The sequence below is a fragment of the Entelurus aequoreus genome, linkage group LG27, assembly GCF_033978785.1.
Source record: "Entelurus aequoreus isolate RoL-2023_Sb linkage group LG27, RoL_Eaeq_v1.1, whole genome shotgun sequence".
Classification (NCBI taxonomy): domain Eukaryota; kingdom Metazoa; phylum Chordata; class Actinopteri; order Syngnathiformes; family Syngnathidae; genus Entelurus; species Entelurus aequoreus.
The window spans coordinates 32,981,530-33,008,552 of NC_084757.1; the positions used below are offsets into that span (position 1 = coordinate 32,981,530).

At 36.9% G+C, this 27,023-nt stretch overlaps 1 protein-coding gene across 1 annotated transcript in view; it reads right to left on the reverse strand.

The window, feature by feature from the left end:
* The window catches only part of LOC133644113 (E3 ubiquitin-protein ligase HERC2-like), a 163,967-nt gene that overhangs the window by 56,699 nt on the left and 80,245 nt on the right, over positions 1-27,023 (reverse strand). Inside the window, exons 30-44 of the mRNA XM_062038431.1 lie at positions 24,068-24,263; positions 23,883-24,004; positions 20,208-20,384; positions 20,007-20,143; positions 19,786-19,937; positions 16,726-16,917; positions 14,580-14,767; positions 12,406-12,634; positions 12,136-12,315; positions 11,867-12,051; positions 9,100-9,247; positions 8,827-9,023; positions 5,035-5,265; positions 4,817-4,955; positions 938-1,084 (exon numbers count right to left, since the gene is read on the reverse strand). Coding sequence (XP_061894415.1) covers positions 938-1,084; positions 4,817-4,955; positions 5,035-5,265; positions 8,827-9,023; positions 9,100-9,247; positions 11,867-12,051; positions 12,136-12,315; positions 12,406-12,634; positions 14,580-14,767; positions 16,726-16,917; positions 19,786-19,937; positions 20,007-20,143; positions 20,208-20,384; positions 23,883-24,004; positions 24,068-24,263 — 2,620 coding nt within the window. The remainder of the gene's footprint in view (positions 1-937; positions 1,085-4,816; positions 4,956-5,034; positions 5,266-8,826; positions 9,024-9,099; positions 9,248-11,866; positions 12,052-12,135; positions 12,316-12,405; positions 12,635-14,579; positions 14,768-16,725; positions 16,918-19,785; positions 19,938-20,006; positions 20,144-20,207; positions 20,385-23,882; positions 24,005-24,067; positions 24,264-27,023) is intronic.

Sequence of the window (27,023 nt, forward strand, 5' to 3'; positions counted from 1 at the left end):
AAAATCACAGAATACAATACATTTAATATAATGATATAATGCAACATTAGATCATGTAATTTAATACAATATTGTACAATATATTAAAGTAAATATATTATTTACTTTTTATTTTATATTTAAATCTTAACCAATTAAAAATCATAGAATACAATACATTTTGTAATTTATTAGAATATTGTACAATATATTAATATTTACTTTTTATATTTATATTTTAACCAATCAAAACAAATCACATAATACAATACATTTAATTTGATATAATGTAACATTATATCATGTAATTTAATACAATATTGTATATTTTAATATTTACTTTTTATTTTATGGTTATTTTTAACCAATTAAATTTCCTAGAATACAATACATTTTGTAATTTAATACAATATTGTACAATATATTAATATTTACTTTTTATTTTATATTTATATTTATATCAAATAAAAAAAATCCCGGAATACAATACATTTAATATGATATAATGTAACATTATATCATGTCATTTAATACTATATTGAATTATATATTAATATTGACTTTTTATCTTATATTTTTACCAATTAAAAATCACAGAATACAATACATTTAATACAATATGATGTAATGTAACATTATATAATGTAATTGAATACAATACTGTACAATATATTATTTACTTTTTATTTTATATTTTTACCAATTACAAATCACAGAATGCAATACATTTAATACAATATGATGTAATGTAACATTATATAATGTAATTTAATACAATATTGTACAATATATTAATATTTACTTTTTATTTTATATTTTAACCAATTAATAATCACAGAATGCAATACATTTAATATAATATGATATAATGTAACATGAAAACATGTAATTTAATACAATATTGTATTATGTATGAATAAATATGATGAGGTCAACAATGTCAGGCCACACATCTTACCACTGGGGTTCCCTCCCGTGTCGGACACAGCCGGCTGGCACAGAATCTGCCGGAGTTTGTCCTGGTGAGACAGCAGTGCTCGTGCTGCCTTCAGGATGTAAAGCCTCAGCTGCTGCCATCGCAGCAAGTGGATATCCACCTGGTCAGCTGCACACACAATAGACAAGTTGCAATGAGACGTGTTTCTCCCTACTTAATAAGTAAAAAGGCATTGTACATATTCATCCTTTTATTAGATCATGTGAAACCATGTTCTGTGTGTCTTTGACGTGTGTGTGTCGCTTTAAGACAAAAACCATGTGACACATACAACAGATGAACTGCACCAATTTTGTCTAGAGGAGTGGTCCAAAATTCAAGCAGAAGCTTGTGGATGGCTACCAAAAGCGCATTATGGTATTTTTATTGTATTTTTTTATCATAAAGAAATACAATCATGTATTACAGTCCCTGCAGACTGTATTGATCTATATTGATGTATAATGTATAAATTGTGTTTTTAATGTTGATTTAATTAAAAATAAAATAAAAATACAATTTTTTTTTTAAAATTTTTGTGCGGCCCGGTACCAATCGGTCCACGGACCGGTACCGGTGGTTGGGGACCACTGATTTTGATCTTCTAGCGCCAAATAAGGTCAATGTTCTTCTCTTCCTGTTGACTATGTGGCTCATTGACCAGGGGCCGTACTTATCAAGCTTCTTAGAGTGCCATTTTACACTTAAGTCCTGAGAATTTGCAAAATTTAGTCCTACTCTCAAACTTAAGAATAAAAGCTTTTTATTAACGTTCTTAAGTCTAAGAATCACTCCTACTCTCCACGATATTTAAGAGACCTTCAGAGGTGTCTTAAGTGGTTAGGAGTTGCCAGCAGGGGATGGCACTGAGGCGAGAGAGACGTGCGCGAACGTTCAGGGAACGGAACAATGTTGTTTTGTTTTTTTGATGACGAGCAGCTGATCAAACGGTATCGTTTAGACAGAGCGGATATTATTTTTGTCACAGATTTAATACTTTTCGATTCCTTGTTGATTTCGGCATGTGTCTGCAGTGGGCTAGTATATATAGAGCCACCTACACCAGTTTCAAATTAGTTGCCTAATTAATGAATTAGAAAGAAAATGTTATGACAGTAGCGTATGTGTGTGGCCGTGAGGTGAGTGACGTCAGTGAGTGTGTGGGCGATAGAAGAGAGGGGGCGGTAGCGTGAGTGCCGGCGGGGACTAGTTTGTTTTGTATTATTTTGTAGTTTATTGTCAAAATATACACTCCCATTGTCCACTTAAATATTTCCAAGATATTTCTTTATTCTTAGACAACGGATTCCATTCCGTGATTGGTCATTTCTATGGACACAGAAATGACGTCACCTAAAATTCCGTTTACGGCACATAGTAATGTCGTAATTCAGCTCTGAGTGTGACACTTAAGATTCAGTCCTACACTTCGCTGAAAGTGTGAGTAATACGCTTGATAACTAACTTTTAAGTGCAGCTTTCAGCGAATAATTTATTTACTTTTAAGTCAACTCTTAGCAGACTTCTTAGAAGTAATTCTAAGAAGCTTGATAAGTACGGCCCCAGAGCTGCACGTTGCATGATCCTTTCTGCACAGATATTACACTTATAAAATATATATATTTGTAATTAATTCTATTTGCAGGTCAAATGTGACTTTTTAATTCAGCGGATGGTGCCATTATGAAACACCAGCACAATTAGGGTTGTACGGTGCAGCGGTATTACGACACCAATGAATTAAAAAAGGTACTATACTGCCTTTGAAAAATACCCATACTTTCTTATTTTCCTGCACATGACGGCACACATGTGAGTCAACACACACATTGAGCACTTACAAGCTGAAACGGAAGACAATGGACGTATTTTGGCTTCAAAACAAACAATAAAGCTGACTCCTCGCTGGCTAACGTCCGTCCACAGTGTTTTAGCTACTTCTAAACCACTAATCCACGCCGCCATGGCGACAAGTAAAGTACGTTTCTTACAAGTAACATTATCACTGGAGGACGAGGAATAGCTAAACATGCTTCACTACATACAATATAGCAGTGTTTCCCACACATTCATTTATTTGTGGCGGCCCGCCACGAAAGAATTACGTCCGCCACAAATTTAAAAAAAAAAATAATTTTTTTTTTTATTTATTTATTTATTTTTTGTCCTGTCCAGCAAATCATATAGTTGATGTAGATGCCCATATAGGCTGTTCAGATTTACTTTACAAAAGAGAAGTGTAGAATACTTCTCTTGTTGCCTTATTTGTATTTGACCACTACTGTTTTCTGTTTATTTGTTACTGACTGTGGCAGGACACCTCTGCCTCTGTTTCACTTAATGTTGCTGGTAAATAATATGGTTGTAGTAGTAGGCTAAAGTTAAATTATTTAGTATGCACTAATTAAAGGGGCAGAGCTTTAAGAGAAATTTTAGCTTTTATATTTTGTAAGATATATTTTTTGTAAGAACCACAATTAATAAATATATTTCAGTGAATAAATTATTGTTCAAATCTGTATATAAATATGTACATAAAGTGTTGTAATTATATTGTAAAATGAATGGATGGATGGACGTTTAAAACAAAACTGTTATTATTAATTAGTAATTATACATTTTTTGAGTCTTTTTAGAGAAAATCATATCATTGTAGTAAATTATGCAAATTACTCGATGATGTCATGGTGACCACGCCCATAGCCACGCCCCCACCGCCACAGGTATCTTGGCAGTTTATGGGAAACACTGGACACCAATGAATTAAAAAAGGTACTATACTGCATGCGGGGGCCATTTTGATATTTTTCATTTTCAAATCATAACAAAATATATAAATATAAAGGGTCTCAGTCATTAAAATGTAAAAAATTAGTCACATTATTATTTTTTATTTTTTATTTAACGCTTACAGTAAATCTCTATATCAACTTAAGTTTGATATAACGTTAAAAAAAAAGGTTTTATGCCTTTTCTGTCAAAGACAACTTTGTTTTTTATAGCAGCAGTATTTTCCCCACCGCCCAAAACATTCAGAAAGCAATGTTTGATGTGAAGTAATTGGAGCCCTAAAAAGATCAATAATGCAGGACACCATTGATTTTAATTTATGATTATTTTTGATTAATCACAGTGAAAAGATCAATAAAATCCCATTAAATATATTTGGGATCCAAAAGGTCCCCCACTCATAAAGTGATACATTTTTATCATGTATTTTTTTACTTTCAACACTTAAATTACGAGATCAACTTCAGATATATCTGTCCATTTTACGTTTGAAATATTATTTTGTTTGTTTTATGCTCTTATGTCAAAGAAAACATTGTTTTTATATGGCAACCACACAATGTATGCAATATTTTCCGCATAAAACATTTGAAAGTGAAATATTTGAAGTCATTGGAGCCTTGAATAGATCAATAATTGATTATAACATTGAATTTAAAAAAATATATTTATATTTTTTTTTGTTGAGCGATGGCAAAAAAAGCAAAATAAAGAAAGACATAAGAAAAACAAACAGCCTGCATGGCAGCTTTGTGTCAACATTGCAACTATTCCTCGTTAGATTTCACCTCGTTCCACTTTTTTTAATGTTAATTTTAAAATTTTTGCAATAGCATTTCCAGAATGTGTGGCGGGCCGCTAAACAATTAGCTGCGGGCCGCACTTTGGACACGACTGCAATATAGTATACAATAGCGCTCCAGAATGTAGACAAATGGGTGGATCTATACAAACATCGACTGTAACGATACCAAGTACAAGCTGTATGTAGTCAATACTACAATGATTGCGTCGATATTTTTTATTGTCACAAAATGTAATTTTTCTTGGTGACTTGAGGAGCTGGCGTACCTGTCAGACCTCGACTGAGACACTTCTTCAAGCGCTGCTTCTCCAGTCTGCTTCCCGCCAGGCTGACCAGCTGGGCCCAGACCGCCAACATGGGCTCGGAGAAGGGCAGGTTGTGCACGCTGAAGGTGACGGCGGGGAGCTGGCAGACATGGAAGCCAAAAAGGTCAAAGACGTGCGTCGTGGTGGACGAGGTGAGGTGCTCGTGGGGAGGTGCGTACAGGTTTGAGGTGGCCCAGCAGGCACACCCGGCTGTTCCGCATCTCGTGGAACTGTGCCGTGATGCGCCCTTTGGGAGTGATGCGCGTCACCGTTCCCTCGCCGTACTCCTCGTGGACCACCTGGCCGCCGAGGCGCAGGCGCCCGTCGATGCCCCCGATCACCGCCAACACCGCCATCAGGCTGCCCACCCGGGGACCCTCCGCGTCGGGGAAGTACTCCTCCAGGAAGCTCTGGATGAGGAGGTGGGAAACACAGGCCTTCACAGTCAATACAGCACTTTTTAGGTTGGTCTGCGTTAGAATAGAATAGAATAGAATAGAATGGACTTTATTGTCATTATATTTGCATATAACGAGATTAAGGACTCCAATTTAAGGTGCGGTAGTTGGGAACAAATATGGGGTAAAAATAAATTACACAACAGGTAATAAAGACAAAAACTAACAATTGAAATAAGCAGACTACTATCCAATAAAAATAATAAGCAATCCTGTACAATGTACAAAACACTGTAGAAATACAAAATACTGTACAATATACAGAACAAGACAAGAGTACCGGAGTAATAAATAACAATCAGTGTCGGACGTATTGCACTCGAAGGGTAATATTGCACAGTAGGGTATTAGGGTAGGATATTGTATAGGGGTGAATTATTATTATAAGTTAGACAGCACTTGTAATAACAAAATGGCTAACACATGGTTAATATTCAGGTCGCGACATTTAAATGGAGTATTATTGGCGGGCTTTGCATGTTTTTTAGAGGGTTTAATGGGCGCTACAGAGCAACTATCATTACCTTCCAGAAAAAATTGGAATGTTGACTCGAATAACACAAGTCTGCCATGCAATAATACTGAAGGAAAATTAGAACTGTCCGATAATGGCTTTTTTGCCGATATCCGATATTGTCCAACTCTTAATTACCGATTCCGATATTTACAGTTGTGGAATTAACACATTATTATGCCTAATTTTGTTGTGATGCCCCGCTGGATGCATTAAACAATGTAACAAGGTTTTCCAAAATAAATCAACTCAAGTTATGGAAAAAAGTGCCAACATGGCACTGCCATATTTATTATTGAAGTCACAAAGTGCATTATTTTCTTTTAACATGCCTCAAAACAGCAGCTTGGAATTTGGGACATGCTCTCCCTGAGAGAGCATGAGGAGGTTGAGGTGGGCGGGGTTGAGGTGTTGTATATTGTAGCGTCCCGGAAGAGTTAGTGCTGCAGGGGGTTCTGGGTATTTGTTCTGTTGTGTTTGTGTTGTGTTACGGTGCGGATGTTCTCCCGAAATGTGTTTGTCATTCTTGTTTGGTGTGGGTTCACAGTGTGGCGCATATTTGTAACAGTGATAAAGTTGTTTATACGGCACCCTCAGTGTGACCTGTATGGCTGTTGACCAAGTATGCTTTGCATTCACTTGTGTGTGTGAAAAGCCGTAGATATTATGTGATTGGGCCGGCACGCAAAGGCAGTGCCTTTAAGGTTTATTGGCGCTCTGTACTTCTCCCTACGTCCGTGTACCACTCCGTACAGCGGCGTTTTAAAAAGTCATAAATTTTACTTTTTTAAACCGATACCGATAATTTCCGATATTACATTTTAAAGCATTTATCGGCCGATATTATCGAACATCTTTACTCAAAATCAATGTTATGAATTATTGACATATTTAAGGCTCCAATTACTTCACATCAAATATTCTTGCATATTTTGTGTTTTTGCCAAGAAAAAAAAAGGGTTTTCTTCAACAAAAATGGCATACAATTAATTAAAAAAAAAAAAAAACAAATAATAAAAACTTAGATCTGAAGTTAATGTAGAGATTTAAACATTGTAAGTAAACAATTAATAATGTATGACTTATTTTTAACACTTTTATGAGTGGGACCCTTTTGGATCCGTAAGAATTTTATTAGGATTTTTTTTCTTTAAAACTGTCATTGCTGAAAAAATAATAATAAATTAAAATCAATGTTATGAATTATTGACATATTTGAGGCTTCAATTACTTCACATCAAATATTATTGCATATTTTCTGTGTTTGACAAATAAACAAACAGGGTTTTCTTTAACAAAAAGGTCATACAATTAATAGAAAAGCAAACCCCATTAAAAAATAAAAACTTAAAATTGACGGATCAATCTGAAGTTAATGTACATATTTAAGTGTTGAAAGTAAAAAAATAATAATAATAATAATGTATGACTTATTTTTAACACTTTTATGAATGGGACCTTTTGAAACTGAGAATTTTAGTGGGATTTTTTTTCTTTAAAAACTGTCATTGCTCAAAAAATAATGACTCAAGTAAAATCAATGTTATGAATTATTGACATATTAAAGGCTCCAATTACTTCACATCAAATATTCTTGCATATTTTGTGTTTTTACCAAGAAAAAAAAAGGTTTCCTTCAACAAAAATGGCATAAAATTAATTTGAAAATGATAATAATAATAATAAAAACTTAGATCTGAAGTTAATATAGAGATTTAAACATTGAAAGTAAAAAATAAATAATGTATGACTTATTTTTAACACTTTTATGTGTAGGACTGTTTTGGATCCGTAAGAATTTTAGTAGGATTTTTTTCTTTAAAACTGTCGTTGCTGAAAAAAAAATAAAAAATTAAAATCAATGTTATGAATTATTGACATATTTGAGGCTTCAATTACTTCACATCAAATATTATTGCATATTTTCTGTGTTAGACAAAAAAAACTAACAGGGTTTTCTTTAACAAAAAGGGCATATAATTAATAGAAAAGCAAACCCCATAAAAAAATAAAAACGTATAATTGACGGATCAATCTGAAGTTAATCTAAATATTTAAGTGTTGAAGGTAAAACAATTAATAAATGATGTATGACTTATTTTTAACACTTTTATGAATGGGGCCTTTTGAAACTGAGAATTTTAGTGGGATTTTTTTCTTTAAAAACTGTCATTGCTCAAAAAATAATGACTCAAGTAAAATCAATGTTATGAATTATTGACATATTAAAGGCTCCAATTACTTCACATCAAATATTCTTCCATATTTTGTGTTTTTGACAAGAAAAAAAAAGGGTTTTCTTCAACAAAAATGGCATACGATTAATTAAAAAAAAACCTAAACAAATAACAAAAACTTAGATCTGAAGTTAATGTAGAGATTTAAACATTGAAAGTAAAAAATAAATAATGTATGACTTATTTTTAACACTTTTATAAGTGGGACCCTTTTGGATCCGTAAGAATTTTAGTAGGATTTTTTTCTTTAAAACTGTCATTGCTGAAAAAATTATAATTAATTAAAATCAATGTTATGAATTATTGACATATTTAACGCTCCAATAACTTCACATCAAATATTCTTGCATATTTTGTGTTTTTGCCAAGAAAAAAAAAGGATTTTCTTCAACAAAAATGGCATAAAATTAGTTTAAAAAAACCTAAACAAATAATAAAAACTTAGATATGAAGTTAATGTAGAGATTTAAACATTGAAAGTAAAAAATAAATAATGTATGACTTATTTTTAACACTTTTATGAGTATTTTAGTAGGATTTTTTTCTTTAAAACTGTCATTGCTGAAAAAATTATAATACATTAAAATCAATGTTATGAATTATTGATCTATTTAAGACTTCAATTACCACATCAAAACTTTTTGCAGATGTTGTGTGTTTGCCATAATAAATTGATTTTCTCTTCCAAAAAGGGCACGACACATAAAAATAAATGAAATGTTTTTCAGAGGAGACCCTTGGGACTGCAGGGAAAGTTCTTACGGCTTCCGACTGGCAGCTGGCCATGACGTCGCCGATGGAGCTGAGCTGAGCGTTGATGTAGTCGTTGATGAGCGCATTCCACTGGCTCAGAGAGTGCAGCGTGCGAAGGACAGACACCATCTCCTCTGCCAGCGTGCTGCTGTGAGTGGCCGTCAGAGAGGCCTGGGGGCGGCACTTCCTCCTTCGCAGGGAGCCCTCTGCAGGGGGGGAAATGGACATTACCACCAAAGCGAGCGAGAGGACTGGGAAGAAGAGCGTTTTGAAAAAAGGCACCTCTGAGCAGAGGCAGGTCTGAGGAGCAGGTGCTCAGCAGACTTCCCAAGAAGCCAAACAACTTCTCCACCAGGAAGCGCATGTCCTGACAACGCTCCAGCTTGTCCCAGGAGGGCAGCACCGCTTGCAGGAGACGGAGTGCCAGGATCTGGGAACACATCATCATCATTTTAAAGGCCTACTGAAATGCGATTTTCTTATTTAAACGGGGATAGCAGATAGCAAATTACAAAATAAATGTAAAAAAACATCTATGTCGTGCGTGTAATACAACTGTGCTGCTTTTATTTTGAAAAGTGTTATTTATGGACGTATGTCCGTGTGTAACCTAGGGATGATGTTCGAAACCGGTTCTCCCGGTTGTTCGATAAGAAAAGAACCGATTCCATGGACTCAAATCCCTTTTTGAGAACCGGTTCCCGTTATCGAGGCCACTATAGTAAAGAAAAAGAGTTGGTTCGTTATTCGAATCCCTGGGAACGAATCCCGTCCCACAAGAAATGCCCTGTGGAACATCACAGGAAATGACGTAGCTCAGTCATTAGACTGAGCTACGTCATTTCCTGTGATGTCACACAAGCAGCAAAAATAATGGACCGGAAAAAACGCCTCAAGGCATGGCTATTCACCTATAGTGATCACAGAGACAGGTTGTTTTTGTGTTACTGTATATATTTGTTTTTCTGAAAAATCCTACTTAATATACTTTGGGTAACAACAGTCAATATTTTTATTTTTATTTTTTTTAGGGGGGTAACAGTCAATATTTATTTATTTATTTATTTATTTTTTTTATAAAATAAAAGTGAGGTTTTGTTAAACCAAATATTGTGTTTTTTTCCATATACAACCACCTATCTGGATCCGATAAGAGAATCGATAAGGAATCGGTTCGATAAGAGGATTCGATAATGGGCTCGAACTCGATAATTTCTTATCAAACATCATCCCCAGTGTAACCTGTGAGTGAAAGTGCACAGCGACAAGTGATGCCCGGTTACTCCCGAGATGTCAGCTCACGCTAAAAAAAGAAAAGTTGATGACGAATGGCGTGTTTTCAACAAGACATGGACTGCCAAGTATTTCTTTACAGAAATTAAAGGTAAAGCTGTGTGCTTAATTTGTGGTACACAGATTGTTGTGTTTAAAGAATATCATTTGAATCGCCACTACATGACAAAGCACAAGGAAAAATACCGGAATCTGTCTGATGAAGAGCGCGCAAGGGAGGCTGATGCGTTGATGGTAAAACTGCAAACCCAACAAGGACTTTTTGCCAAATTTCACACCCCCAGAGATGCAGCCGTCAGGACAAGTTTCGTCATTTCTCACAAAATCGCCAGAAAAAGTAAGGCGTTTTCTGACGGAGAGTTTATCAAGGAGTGCTTTTTGGACTCTGTTGCGAAGAGGGGCGCATTTGAGAACGTGTCACTCTCCCGACGCACTGTAACGAGGCGGGTTGAGACCATCGCTGGAAACTTGGAGCTTCAGCTGAAGAACAGAACGGCCGACTTTGACTGTTTTACGCTGGCTTTGGATGAGAGCTGCGATGTACGTGACACCGCCCAGCTGCTCATCTTCTTACGTGGGATAACTGCAGACTTTCAAATCATGGAGGAGCTGGCAGCCATGCAGTCAATTAAAGAGACAACCACGGGTAATGACTTGTTCACAGAGGTAAATAAATGCGTGTTTGGACATGTTAGGACTGAAATGGGACAAGCTGGCAGGTGTGAAAACAGATGGTTGTCCAAATCTGACGGGGAAAAATGGTGGCCTTTTAAAGAGGATGCAGGATAAAGTGACAGAAATTAACCCTGTGCAGAAATTGACATTTTTGCATTGTATTATACATCAGGAAGTGTTGTGTAAGACAGTGTTAAAAATAAAACCATCAAAAGCAATCTGCTTTTGTATAAAGTTAAGTTAGGTTAAATGAAATTATTATTATTATTATTATTTATCTTACGGTATATCAAAAATAATATTGAGCAAAATTTAATTGAAATATTGTCGGTGTGGCCCTCCAGCAGTGCTCGGGTTGCTCATGCGGCCCCCGGTAAAAATTAATTGCCCACCCCTGCACTAGACTGTATCTCACGGCACACTAGCCGTGGTTGAAAAACATTGCTCTAGGTTATGTTGCAATTTGCAATGCCAACAAAGTAACTGATTCAAAAAAATGCTTCAAACTAGGGCTGCAACTAACGATTAATTTGATAATCGATTAATCTGTCGATTATCACTTCAATTAATCGATTAATAATCGGATAAAAGAGACAAACTACATTTCTATCCTATCCAGTATTTTTATGGAAAAAAACCAGCATACTGGCACCATACTTATTTTGATTATTGTTTCTCAGCTGTTTGTAAATGTTGCAGTTTATAAATAAAGGTTTATTAAAAAAATAAAAATAAAAATAAAATTTTATTTAAAAAAAACAACAAAAAAACCTCTGCGCATGCGCATAGCATAGATCCAACGAATCGATGACTAAATGAATTGGCAACTATTTTAATAATCGATTTTAATCGATTTAATCGGTTAGTTGTTGCAGCCCTACTTCAAACTAAGTAAAGTATGGCTCCACCTTAACAAAAATGTGCTAGCTCGATGCTAATATACGTACATTGCTTTGCTACTAATTCGCATTAGCGATTGCAACACCTCCAACTGTGTTGATGAAAACGCCTTCACCCGTCTGTGCCAGGTGATCAATAATGCACCCACCTGTCTCTGCCAGGTGATCAATAATGCACCCACCTGTCTCTGCAAGGTGAGGGCGTTGAAGGAGTGGTTTCCCTCCACAATGCGCACGAGCAGGCCGATCCAGGCGGGCGTGCTGAGCGTGCTGCACATCTGGGGCGTGAGTGCGATGCTGCGTATGAAGCCCAGCGTGCACCAGCTCTTGTGCTGCTCCCGAGACACCAGCCTGTGGGCGTGGCAACCTGCCCGCCAACAAGCGCAATCAGACTGGGAGCGTGAAAAAAACCCCCCAAAAAACCCCAAAAAAAACAATGTGCTCTATCTACCTGTCTTGTCGCCGATGGCGCTCTCCACAAGCGTCCTGAGCAGGCCGCAGAGAGCGCGTGTGGCGTCCGTCTGCAACACGTCAGCATAGATGCCCGAGGACAAGGCTAAGGTCTTGAGCAGGTTGACGGTGCTCGTTAGCATCATGGCTGTGGGGTGGCTGCTCTTTTCCGCGATATCACCTTCCGGAACACAGGAGAAAAGTTACTAATGAAAAAGCATTTCTTGAAAAGGGCAGACTTTTTGACACAGCTCTTGTATTTCAGGTGTACCTAATGCTGCGGCCAATGAGGGCCGCGTGAACTGACCGGCATCATCTTCCGTGTCCGAGTCCTCGGCGGCGGGCTGGGCGGCGGGCGGCGGCTCCGCCAGTTTGAGATCGTACTTGCCCTCTTTTCCCATCCGGTAGGAGTTGGTGCTGCTGGTGTCCCACTGGACTCGTATCCAGCCGTCCTCTCCCAGCTCCCCGATCACCCGGCCCAGACCTGGAGATGGACCGTCCTGAGAGGAAACGTACAGGAAGTGTGAGGAGAACATTTGCAACCTTGGGACAGAGTGACCTGCACGTGAGATCTCATATGGTGTACGGTTCACGCTGTTCAAGGACGTGACAATGGAAGCACCCTGCCGAGTCAAAGTACTGCCAAACACGCTAAAACCAGTCCCAAGTCAATACAACCATGTTCTGCAATGGAAAAAAACTAATTTGCAAGTTTTAAAAAAATACACATTTCTGCAAGTAAAAAAAAAATTTGCAACGCATTCTCTTCAAGTAAAAAAAAAAAAAGATTCAAGTAAAATAACTTTTTTTTTTTATAATTATTTGCAAGTAAAGAAACAATTTTATCCAAGTAAAACAAACATTTGCAAGTAGAAAAAAAATGTTTTCCTCAAGTAAAAAAAAAACGAATATGAAGTAAAAAAAACTATTTCTCAATTGAAAGAAAATTATGCGAGTAAAAAAAAAAAAAAAATTGCAAGTAAAAAATATATGTATTTTCAGCGAATCAAAAAAATATTTGCAAGTAAAAAAAACAATTTTCTGCAAAAAAAATTATTTGCAAGTATAACATTTTTTTTCCTCAAGTTAAACTATTTGCAGGTAGAATTTTTTTTTTCAAGTAAAAAAAACAATTTTTTTTTCAATTGAAAAAACAATTTGCAAGTTAAAAAAAAAGATTTTCTGCATGTAAAAATTATTTGCAAGTAAAAAAACGATTTTCTACAAATAAAAAAATTATTTGCAAGTAAAGAAACAATTTTATCCAAGTAAAGAAACAATTTTATCCAAGTAAAACAACCACTTGCAAGTAGAAAAAAAAAAATTTCTTCAAGTAAAAAAAACAAATATAAAGTGAAAAAAAACTTTTTCTCAATTAAAAGAAAAATATGCAAGTAAAAAAAAGAAATGTATGGGAATAAAACATTTTTTTTGCAAGTAAAAAAAAAACTATTTTAGGCAAATAAAAAAATATTTGCAAGTATAAAAACAATTTTCTGCAAAGAAAATGATTTGCAAGTATAATAATTTTTTTCCTCAAGTAAAACAACTATTTGCAGGTAGATTTTTTTTTTCTTCAATTAAAAAAAACATTTAATTTTTTTCCAATTGAAAAAACAATTAGCAAGTTAAAAAAATGATTTTCTGCATGTAAAAAATGATTTGCAAGTTAAAAAAAAAAAAAATTTCTTTAAATAAAAAAAATATTTGCAAGTAAAAAAACTATTTTCTGCAAATAAACAAATTAATGGCAAGTTTAAAAAAAACGATTCTGTAAATAAAAAATTAATCGCAAGTAAAATAAAACATTGTGCAAATTTAAAAAAGTATAAGTATAAAGTATAAAAACAATTTTCTTCAAATAAAAAGACGATTCTCAGGTAAAAAATAAATATTTTTTCAAATGATTCTCAGGTAAAAATTAAAAAAAATGTAATAAAAAAAAACCTGTTCTTCAAATAAAAAAATCGATTCTCAGGTAAAAATAAATATTTTTTCAATTAAAAAAAACAATTTTCTTCAAATAAACAAAAGTATTCTCAGGTAAAAAGAAATATTTTTTCAATAAAAAAACTATTTTCTGCAAGTTAAACTTTAGCCAGTAATATTTGTTCCTGCACGGTGACCCACACACTTGCACCTGTAGAGCACCTGTAATTGTCACTCTGCAACGACAGGTGGTGCTGCTGAGTCCCACTGAAGGACTGTTTGAGCGGGTGCTCATGCTGATAGGCCAAAAAGTGCAGGACAGTTGCAGACATTACCAAAAGGTGCAGGACAGTTGCAGACATTACACAAAGGTGCGTGGCACATAATTCACAGGGATTGGTTGAACTAACAAGACTTGGCACAAGGGCAAGATGGTGGATTTCAGGATGGTTCCAATGTTGGCTCCACCTGCATCATCCAATCACATCCAGTACTAATATATTGTAACTATGGTACCTGATCTCCCCACTTCCAGTCGACTCCCCTCATCACCCTGGTGCCTATTTTCATCATGGCTGCCAGCTCTGGACCAGATGCAGGAACAGGGGTGGGCGCAGCTTCCTTCCTGGACTCTTCCAGCACGGTGGCTGAGCCTTCGTGTGCTGACAGATTCAGGTCCTCCTCGCTGCTGTCTGTGCTGGGCCCTGGACCAAGGACACACCTGGCTGTCATGCAGGAAACTACCAGCTCTCACTAAGGTGAGTGCAGTGCAGCCCTCACATCACAGCCACCATTTTTATGAGGGGTAACCCCATCCCATACTGATGATATCAGCTTCCATGGTGATATGTGTGATATCATGTGCGATACTAGCTGTTCTGCAATGTGTTTAGTTGTGTGTTATAGGATGTGCGATACAAGCAGTCTTGCAACATGTTTAGTTGTGTGTGATAGCATGTAATATAAAAGCAGTCCTGCCGAGTGTTTACTTGTGTGATATCATGTAATATAAAAGCAGTCCTGCAGAGTGTTTACTTGTGTGTGATATCATGTGCGATACAAGCAGACCTGCAGCTTGTTTACTTTGTGTGATACTATGTGCTGTACAAGCGGTCCTGCAGCGTGTTTACTTGTGTGTGATATCATGTGCGATACAAGCAGTCCTGCAACGTGTTTACTTGTGTGGTGATATGTGCGATACGAGCAGTCCTGCAGCGTGTTTACTTGTGTGTGATATCATGCGCAATACAAACAGTCCTGCAACGTGTTTACTTGTGTGTGTAATATCATGTGCGATATAAGCAGTCCTGCAACGTCTTTACTTGTGTGTGATATCATGTGCGATACAAGCAGTCCTGAAGCGTCTTTACTTGTGTGTGATATCATGTGCGATACAAGCGGTCCTGCAGCATGTTTACTTGTGTGTGATATCATGTGCGATACAAGCAGTCCTGCAAAGTGTTTACTTGTGTGTGATATCATGTGCGACACAAACAGTCCTACAACATGTTTACTTGTGTGTGATATCCTGTGCAATACAAGCAGTAATGCAGCCTGTTTGCTTGTGTGTGATATCATGTGTGATACAAGCAGTCCTGCGAGGTCTTTACTTGTGTGTGATATCATGTGCGATACCAGCAGACCTGCAGCGTGTTTACTTTCTGTGATATCATGTGCGATACAAGCAGTCCTGCAGAGTGTTTACTTGTGTGTGATATCATGTGCTGTACAAGCAGTCCTGCAGCGTATTTACTTGTGTGATATCATGTGCGATACAAGCAGTCCTGCAGAGTGTTTACTTTTGTGTGATATCATTTGCGATACAAGCAGTACTGCAGCGTGTTTATTTGTGTGTGATATCATGTGCGATACAAGCAGTCCTGCAGAGTGTTTACTTTTGTGTGATATCATGTGCGATACAAGTAGTCCTGCAGCGTGTTTACTTGTGTGTGATATCATGTACAATACAAGCAGACCTGCAGCGTGTTTACTTTCTGTGATATCATGGGCGATACAAGCGGTCTTGTAGCGTGTTTACTTGTGTGTGATATCATGTGCAATACAAGCAGTCCTGCAGCGTGTTTACTTGTGTGTGATATCATGTGCGATACTAGCAATCCTGCAGCGTGTTTACTTGTGTGTGATATCATGTGCTGTGCATGCGGTCCTGCAGCGTGTTTACTTGTGTGTGATATCATGTGTGATACAAGCAATCCTGCAGCGTGTTTACTTGTGTGTGATATCATGTGCGATACAAGCAGTCCTGTCTAAAGCTGGACAGCCATCTAAATGTCCTCCAATAAGCACACAATTTCTTCTATTTCAGTAAAGTCATTTACAAAAGTGAAACATGCTAGGCTATAGGCGACACAATAGCACACAAGCTAGTCATAGGTAATAACCATTGAACAATATTGCAGTGTAAAACATCACATTTGTCAATAAAAACAAGTATCAAAATAATGATAGTTACACATTACTTACACATACAAAGTCTCCAAGGCAGTTTTACAAAGTATCCAGTAACAATCATTTTCAGGCACCCCTAAAAAAGTATGCATGACACTTCTAGATATCGTATGGGATCAATCGATATCGGCCAACACTCAAGGTTCCAATGTCGGTGTCAGTGTTATAACGGAGGTGTGGTCACATGACTCACCGATGAGTCTGAGGACGCTCTGCGTGAGGGCCAGTACGCCAGAGTTGAGCAGCAGACTCAGACTGTTGGCGCCATGTTTGAGGGACAGCATGTGTATCATGGCCAGCAGGAAGCGGGCCTGAGGAATGGTGCCCAGGCTCGGTCCAGCCGGGTTTTCGTTGGTGATGGTCTGCAGAGGGACCGGCTGCACCCCTGCTCGGGAGACAAAAACACCTCAAATCAAAGTAGTGTGGAACCTGGATTTACAAAACCCTTTATTGGAAAACTTTTCAATGTTAGAACTTTGATGTATTTTTGGGGAAAATATTTCATATTTTGTGTGTTTGCCATATTGTGGGATGTATATTGTAGCATCCTGGAAGAGTTAGTGCTGCAAGGGGTTCTGGGTATTTGTTCTGTTGTGTTTATGTGGTGTTTGTCATTCTTGTTTGGTGTGGGTTCACAGTGTGGCGCATATTTGTAACGGTGTTAAAGTTGTTTAAATACGGTCACCCTCAGTGTGACCTGTATGGCTGTTGACCAAGTATGATTGCATTCACTCGTGTGTGTGAAAAGCCGTAGATATTATGTGATTGGGCCGGCACGCAAAGGCGGTGCCTTTAAGGTAAATTGTTTAAAGTGATTTAGGGCTAGAATCACATTAGCTGCTTTGCTAGCCACCAAGAACGAGCCCATTTTTATATGGAATGCACAAAAATGTTTGTCTTGTCTCTCATAATGACTGTGAACGATAGGCAACATTCCAAAAATAAAGAGAAAGCTGATCCATCACGTCCTTGTTATGTTTGACACACAGTACTGTAGAGCAGTGTTTTTCAACCACTAGTTAGATACAGTCAGGTGTGCCGTAGGAGATTATGTAATTTCACCTATTTGGAGTTAAAAATATTTTTTGCAAACAATTAATTATAGTCTGCAAATGATGTGTTGTTGTTGAGTGTCGGTGCTGTCTAGAGCTCGGCAGCGTAACAATGTTATACTCTTCCATATCAGTACGTGGCAGCCGGTAGCTAATTGCTTTGTAGATGTCGGAAACATGGTTTGTCGTGATCCCAGTATGCAGACGACAGTGGGAGGCAGCATGCAGGTGAAAAGGTATCTAATGCTAAAACCAAAAAATAAACAAAAGGCGAGTGCCGCTAAGAAAAGGCATTGAAGCTTAGGGAACGAATCTAAAAAACAGAATGCTGGACGACAGCAAAGACTTACAGCCACACCCGAACACGACATGACAATCAACAATGTCACCACAAAGAAGGATAGCAACAACTTTACAACAACTGTCTTAATGAAATTAAACAATGGATGTCCGCTAACTTTTTGCAACTCAACGCTAAGAAAACGGAAATGCTGATTATCGGTCCTGCTAGACACCAACATCTATTTAATAATACCACCTTAACATTTGACAACCAAACAATTAAACAAGGAGACTCGGTAAAGAATCTGGGTATTATCTTCCACCCAACTCTCTCGTTTGAGTCACACATTAAGAGTGTTACTAAAACGGCCTTCTTTCATCTCCGTAATATCGCTAAAATTCGTTCCATCTTGTCCACTAGCGACGCTGAGATCATTATTCATGCGTTCGTTACGTCTCGTCTCGATTACTGTAACGTATTATTTTCGGGCCTCCCTATGTCTAGCATTAAAAGATTACAGTTGGTACAAAATGCGGCTGCAAGGCTTTTGACAAAAACAAGAAAGTTTGATCATATTACGCCTATACTGGCTCACCTGCACTGGCTTCCTGTGCACTTAAGATGCGACTTTAAGGTTTTACTACTTACGTATAAAATATTACACGGTTTAGCTCCAGCCTATCTCGCCGATTGTATTGTACCATATGTCCCGACAAGAAATCTGCGTTCAAAGAACTCCGGCTTATTAGTGATTCCCAGAGCCAAAAAAAAGTCTGCGGGCTATAGAGCGTTTTCTATTCGGGCTCCAGTACTCTGGAATGCCCTCCCGGTAACAGTTAGAGATGCTACCTCAGTAGAAGCATTTAAGTCCCATCTTAAAACTCATTTGTATAATCTAGCCTTTAAATAGACCCCCCTTTTTTAGACCAGTTGATCTGCCGTTTCTTTTCTTCTCTCCTCTTCTCCCCTGTCCCTTGCGAGGGGGAGTTGCATAGGTCCGGTGGCCATGGATGAAGTGCTGGCTGTCCAGAGCCGGGACCCCGGGTGGACCACTAGCCTGTGCATCGGTTGGGGACATCTCTGCGCTGCTGACCCGTCTCCGCTCGGGATGGTTTCCTGTTGGCCCCGCTGTGGACTGGACTCCCGCTGATGTGTTGGATCCACTGTGGACTGGACTTTCACAATGTTATGTCAGACCCACTCGACATCCGTTGCTTTCGGTCTCCCCTAGAGGAGGGGGGTTACCCACATATGCGGTCCTCTCCAAGGTTTCTCATAGTCATTCACCGACGTCCCACTGGGGTGAGTTTTTCCTTGCCCGTATGTGGGCTCTGTACCGAGGATGTCGTTGTGGCTTGTACAGCCCTTTGAGACACTTGTGATTTAGGGCTATATAAATAAACATTGATTGATGATTGATTGATTGAACCTCAATATTTTTGATTGCTAAAACAAAGCAGGTACGGGGAATAGCGCTCAAGGAAGACATGAAACTGCAACAGGAAAAGTCACCAAAATAGGTGCGCAAGACAAGAAGTAAAACACTACACACAGGAAAACAGCAACAAACTCAAAATAAGTCACGGTATGATGTGACAGGTGGTGACAGTACACCTACTTTGAGACAAGAGCTATAGTGATGCATGCTTGGTTATGGTTTGAATTCATATCCAACAATTGCGACTTTTTACTGTCAATATCGGCTGCTGAGTTACATTTTTTAACCATTTCTGCTGGTGGTGTGCCTCAGGATTTTTTAAATGAAAAAAAGGTTGAAAAACACTGCTGTAGAGCACTTTATATTGTAAGTGTTAAGCGTACAAAGCCATTATTCATATTCTCATTGTTTCTAGTGGAGAAATACAAAGTTCTCCATTTACTGTTCAAGAGCCAACTCAGTTGGTAAACGGAGGCTTACCGAGCTCTTTGAAGCGTGCGCTGGCTTCCAGCAGGATGTGGCGAACGTTGTGGATGGCCCAGGAGTACAACTTGCCGAAGGTGACTTCCAGGAGCATGCGGTTGAAGGGAGGGATCAAATCCACATCCTTCAGGCAGTCTGAAAGAGGCTCTCTGAAAACAGAAGCCGGGCTTAACAAGGCAGAGCTTGGAAGTGACGCTGGATGGGAAACAAGTACCTACCCAATGTTGGTTCCTTCAGGTATGACCCTCTGCCAGCCACACAGCATGGCGTACTGCACCGAGGGCAGCAGGAAGCTCTTGGAGGCCAACTTCAACATGGTGTCGATGCCCTCCAGCCTCACCTCCGCCCGCTCCAGCTAGGATGTCAAAGGTTCAGCTTTTGTGGCCTCTTTTCAAAGTTGGCCTTATTTGCAGCGTCACCTGCTTGAGGAGACACTTCCTCATCTTCTCCACGTCCAGAGGCTCCTCCTTCAGGGCGAACTCCACGATCTTGCTCATGAGGCTGGACTGGGGGAAGGGGCCGTGGACGCTGTGTTTCAGCCAGCGGTACTTCTGCACGTTGTCCACGCTGCTCAGGATAGGCTGCCACTTGTCCTGCTGGGGTTGGGGGGGACAATAATATTAATACCACACATAAGTAAGATCAATAATTTACTCTTACCCCCCCAGAATTAAAAAACAAACATTTTATAAAACTGTCATTGCTGAGAAAATAATGAATCGTAATCAATGTTATGAATTATTGACCTATTTAAGTATTCAAATATTCCACTTTGACATATTTTTGGGGAAAATATTGCATTATTTTGTGTGTTTGCCATATTTAAAAAAAATGTATTTGGCAAAAAGTGCATAAAACAAAAAAACACATAAAAATGTAAAATTGACGGATAGATCGGAAGTTGTTCTACAGATTTAATGATAAAATAAATTGTATGATTTATTTTTAACACTTTTATGAGTGGGGCACTTTTGATACTTGACAATTTTTGCGGGATTTGTATTTTATTTTATAAAACTATCATTGTTCAAATAATAATGAATCATAATCAATGTTATGAATTATTGACATATTTAAGTATTCAAATATTCCACTTTGACATATTTTTGGGGAAAATATTGCATATTTTGTGTGTTTGCCATATTTTTAAAAAAAAATGTATTTAGCAAAAAGTGCATAAAACAAAAAAACACATAAAAATGTAAAATTGACGGATAGATCGGAAGTTGTTCTACAGATTTAATGATAAAATAAATTGTATGATTTATTTTTAACACTTTTATGAGTGGGGCACTTTTGATACTGGACAATTTTTGCGGGATTTTTATTTTATTTTATAAAACTATCATTGTTCAAATAATAATGAATCATAATCAATGTTATGAATTATTGACCTATTTAAGTATTCAAATATTCCACTTTGACATATTTTTGGGGAAAATATTGCATATTTTGTGTGTTTGCCATATTTAAAAAAAAAAATGTATTTAGCAAAAAGTGCATAAAACAAAAAAACTAAATAAACACATAAAAATATTTATAAAAACTTAAAATTGACGGATAGATCGGAAGTTGTTCTAGAGAATTAATGATCAAATAAATGTATGATTAATTTTTAACACTTTTATGAGTGGGGCACTTTTGATCCCGGACAATTTTTGCGGGATTTTTAGTTTATTTTATAAAACTGTCATTGTTCAAATAATAATGAATCATAATCAATGTTATGAATTATTGACCTATTTAAGTATTCAAATATTCCACTTTGACATATTTTTGGGGAAAATATTGCATATTTTGTGTGTTTGCCATATAAAAAACTAAGTTTTCTTTGGCAAAAAGGGCATAAAACAAAAAAACTAAATAAAAACATTAAAAAAAGTAATAAAAACATCAAATCAACGGATACATCTGAAGTTGATCTAGAGGTTTAAAAATTAAATAAATGTATGATTTATTTTTAACACTTTTATAAGTGGGGCCCTTTTGGATCCCTGAAAATTTTTGCAATATTTTTTTTGTATTTTATAAAACTGTCGTAGCTCAAATAATAATGAATCATAGTCATTGTTGGTATGAATTATTGAGCTATTCAAGTATTCAAATATTCCACTTTGACATTTTTTGGGGGAAAATATTACATATGTTGTGTGTTTGTCATATTAAAAACAAAGTTTTATTTGGCAAAAAGTGCATAAAACAAAAAAACTAAATAAAAACATAACATTTTAGAAAAGCTTAAAATCGACGAATAGATGTGAAGTTGTTCTAGTGATTTTAATATAAAATAAATGTATCATTTATTTTTAACACTTTTATAAGTGGGGCCCTTTTGGATCCCTGAACATTTTTGCAATATTTTTTTTGTATTTTATAAAATTGTCATTGCTCAAATAATAATGAATCATAATCAATGTTATGAATTTTTGACCTATTTAAGTATCAAAATATTTCACTTAAACATTTTGGTGGGAAATATTGCATATTTTGTGTGTTTGTCATATTAAAGACAACGTTTTATTTGGCAAAAAGTGAATAAAACAAAAAAACTAAATAAGAACATAAAATCGACGGATAGATCTGAAGTTGATCTAGAGATTTAAAAATAAAATAAATGTATTATTTATTATTAACACCTTATAAGTGGGGCCCTTTTGGATCACTGACAATTTTTGAAATATTGTTATTTTTATTTTTTTAAACTGTCCTTGCTCAAATAATTAATGAATCATAATCAATATTATGAATTATTGACCTATTCAAGTATACAAATATTCCACTTTGACATATTTTTGGGGTAAATATTGCATATTTTGTCTGTTTGCCATATTAAAAACAAAGTAGTTTTTGGCAAAATGTGAATAAAACTAAAAAACTAAAAAACATTTTTTTTAAAAATAATAAAAACATTAAAATCGATGAATAGATTTGAAGTTGTTCTAAAGATTTAAAAATAAAATTAATGTATGATTTTAACACTTGGATTTTTGACAATTTTTGCGGGATTTTTATTTTATTTTATACAACTGTCATTGCTCAAATAATAATGAATTATAATCAATTATTGACCTATTTAAGGCTCCAATTATTTCACATCAAATATTCCACTTTGATACATTGTGTAGTTTTGCCATAGAAAATAGGGGTTGACAAAAAAAACATAAAAACTTAAAAAACTTAAACTTTTCATCGACAGACCGGAAGTTGATCTGGAGATTTAAGCATTAAATAAATATAATAAAATGAAATAAAATAATATCAATTATTTTTTAACATTTTTATGAGTGAAACCCTTCCGGATCTCTCTGACCACACTTCCCTCAAGGTAAAAAATGTGTATAAATTGTAGGGAAGTCAAAAAATAAAAATCTATTTTCTAATTAATCGCAATTTTTATTTCTGTAAAAAAAACAAAAAAAAAACATTAATTTTGGAATAAATCATATTTCTTATTTCTAAAAATTCTTAATCCATTTATTTGTGACAATTCTTAATCCATTAAAAAAAAACCTCAAATCGAGTTAGAGATGTCAAAAAAATCAACATTGATTTTCGAAAAAAATCGCATTTCGTATTCGTAACAATTCTTAATAAAAAAAAATTTAAAAATCAAAAATTTAATTAGGGATGTCAAAAAAAACATTGATTTCTGAATAAATCGCATTTCTTATTTGTAACAATTTTTAATCTATTAAAAAAAATAAAAAATCGATTTAGGGGTCTCAAACCCCCCCCCACAAATTTTCGAATGAATCGCAATTCTTATTTGTAACAATTCTTAAAAGATTTAAAAAAGGGAAAACATTTTTTTTTTAAATAAAAAAAAAATCGATTTAGGGGCAATTCTAATTTGTAACGACTCAAATGATTTGAAAAAATAACATTGTAGCCTTACAAGCATTAACAATAGCATAAAAATAAATACCAATACATTTACAACAAAGAATAATTTTATTACCATAGTGTGTTAGTCTGTAACAGAAAATGCCTGATAAAAAATAAATCAACTCTTTATCTCTACGTCTATTTCAGCTCCTCATGTGGATCAATGATCCACTATCTCTATATCTACACATTATATATTAAAAAAGTACCTTGGCTGTCTTGCTTGTGGGTGATTTCCTATCTGGAGGCGTGGGGCTGATGTTAGCGTCTTCTTCTATGGTTCCTTCATTCTCCAGCTTGGCCTCCTCCACACCACTGGACTTCTTAGACCCTACACAGAAGAAAACATGAGGACCACTTGGGACCAAAAGCACCCGTGAGTGCACGCCACTACCTCTTTTCTTCCGGCGCTCCCGTATGAGTTTCTGTGCGATCCTCCGCCAGCGTGGCTGGGAGCTCAGCAGCTTGATCTTGGACACGATGGACAGGTCGTTGCTCACCGCCGGACGCAGCTCGTTGAAGAGGAAGCGCAGGCGCTCGATGACGGGCGCACACACTTCCTTGTAGGAGCGCCCTTGTTCTTGGTGGGTCTTCAAGGACACCACAAGGTTTCAGTACACAGCTTCAAGGTCAACTGAACACTTTTGGCAACATTTGGCTCTCAAATAAGACACTTTTTCTTTGGCTATTCTTTACACAGAAGAGAAGAAGCGATGGAAACGTGTGAGAGAACCACAGAAACTTATTAGGACAGTCATCAACACATCTGTCCTACAAACCCCAAAAGCAGTGAAGTTGTCACGTTGTGTAAATGGTAAATAAAAACAGAATTAAATGATTTTGCAAATCCTTTTCAACTTATATTCAATTGAATAGACTGCAAAGACAAGATATTTAACCTTCCAACTGGAAAACATTGTTATTTTTTGCAAATATTAGCTCATTTGGAATTTGATGCCTGCAACATGTTTCAAAAAAGCTGGCACAAGTGGCAAAAAAGACTGATAAAGTTGAGGACTGCTCATCAAACACTTATTTGTACCATCCCACAGGTGAGCAGGCTAATTGGGAACAGGTGGGTGCCATGATTGGGTATAAAAGCAGCTTCCATGAAATGCTCAGTCATTCACAAACAAGGATGGGGCGAGGGTCACCACTTTGTCAACAAATGCGTGAGCAAATTGCCCAACAGTTTAAGAACAACATTTCTCAACCAGCTATTGCAAGGAATTTAGGGATTTCACCATCTACGCTCCGTAATATCATCAAAAGGTTCAGAGAATCTGGAGAAATCACTGCACGTAAGCGGCAATACCCGTGACCTTCCATTCCTCAGGCTGTACTGCATCAACAAGCGACATCAGTGTGTAAAGGATATCACCACATGGGCTCAGGAACACCTCAGAAACCCGCTGTCAGTAACTACAGTTGGTCGCTACATCTGTAAGTGCAAGTTAAAACTTTACTATGCAAAGCGAAAGCCATTTATCAACAACACCCAGAAACGCCGCCGGCTTCGCTGGGCCCGAGCTCATCTAAGATGGACTGATACAAAGTAGAAAAGTGTTCTGTGGTTTTGACGAGTCCACATTTCAAATTGTTTTTGGAAACTGTGGACGTCGTGTCCTCCGGACCAAAGAGGAAAAGAACCATCCGGATTGTTATAGGCGCAAAGTGTAAAAGCCAGCATGTGTGATGGTATGGGGGTGTATTAGTGCCCAAGACATGGGTAACTTACACATCTGTGAAGGCACCATTAATGCTGAAAGGTATATACAGGTTTTGGTGCAACATGTGTTGCCATCCAAACAACGTTACCATGGACGCCCCTGCTTATTTCAGTAAGACAATGCCAAGCCACGTGTTACATCAACGTGGCTTCATAGTAAAAGAGTGCGGGTACTAGACTGGCCTGCCTGTAGTCCAGACCTGTCTCCCATTGAAAATGTGTGGCGCATTATGAAGCCTAAAATAGCACAAGGGAGACCCCCGGACTGTTGAACAACTTAAGCTGTACATCAAGCAAGAATGGGAAAGAATTCCACCTGAGAAGCTTCAAAAATGTGTCTCCTCAGTTCCCAAACCTTTACTGAGTGTTGTTAAAAGGAAAGGCCATGTAACACAGTGGTAAAAATGCCCACATGACAACTTTTTTGCAAATTCTAAGTTAATGATTATTTGCAAAAAAAAAACCGAGTTTCTAAGTGTGAACATGAAATATCTTGTCTTTGCGGTCTATTCAATTGAATATAAGTTGAAAAGGATTTGCAAATCATTGTATTCTGTTTTTATTTACCATTTACACAACATGACAACTTCACTGGGTTTGGGTTTTGTACAATGCCCCAAATGTTGCACCATTTTTTTTTTACCAGCTTCCGACACTTCAACCATCCACCCACACCGCTCTTCACATAAGTCGAACACAAACCATTTAGTTTTCCTGGCATTTCCAGTAATTTTCTCCCCATTGACAATGAATGGGAAATATACAAACCTCTCTTCAAATATTCCGAACGGTTCCAACACACTCCACTCACCCTGGACATTTCTACCAGAATTACAAATTCTAGTCATGCGTGCAATCAACTATTTTGTAGACTTGTACAAGAGTCAAGGAAGACAAAATGTCCCTCGTCAGTGACTGTTGTGATATGTTTGATATTTACCTCAGGGTCATACAAGTTTGTAATTGGCGCATGCTAACTTTTTTGGCCAATTTTGCTGCCATGCACCTTAGGGCAGTGTTTTTCAACGTTTTGTGAGCCAAGGCACATTTTTTTCCATTGAAAAAAATGTGGAGGCACACCACCAGCAGACATCATTAAAAAAATGAAACTCAGCAGCTGATATTGACAATAAAAAGTTGTTCTCGCATCACTATCGCGCTTGTCTCAAAGTACTGTCACATCACGCCGTGACTTATTTGGAGTTTTTTGGTGTCTTCCTGTGTGTAGTGTTTTAGTTCTTGTCTTGCGCTCCTATTTTGGTGGCTTTTCATGTTTTGTTGGTATTTTCCTGTAGAAGTTCCATGTATTACCCGCACCTGTTTTAGCAATCAAGAATATTTCAGTTGTTTTTAATCCTTCTTTGCGGGGACATTGTTGATTGTCATGTCATGTTCGGATGTACTTTGTGGACGCTGTCTGCTCCACACGCTGTAAGTCTTTGCTGTCGTCCAGCATTCTGTTTTTGTTTACTTTGCAGCCAGTTCAGTTTTAGTTTCATTCTGCATAGCCTTCCTTAAGCTTCAATGCCTTTTCTTAGCGGCACTCACCTTTGGTTTATTTTTGGTTTAAGCATTAGATACCTTTTTACCTGCACGCTGTCATCTGCACATTGGGATCACG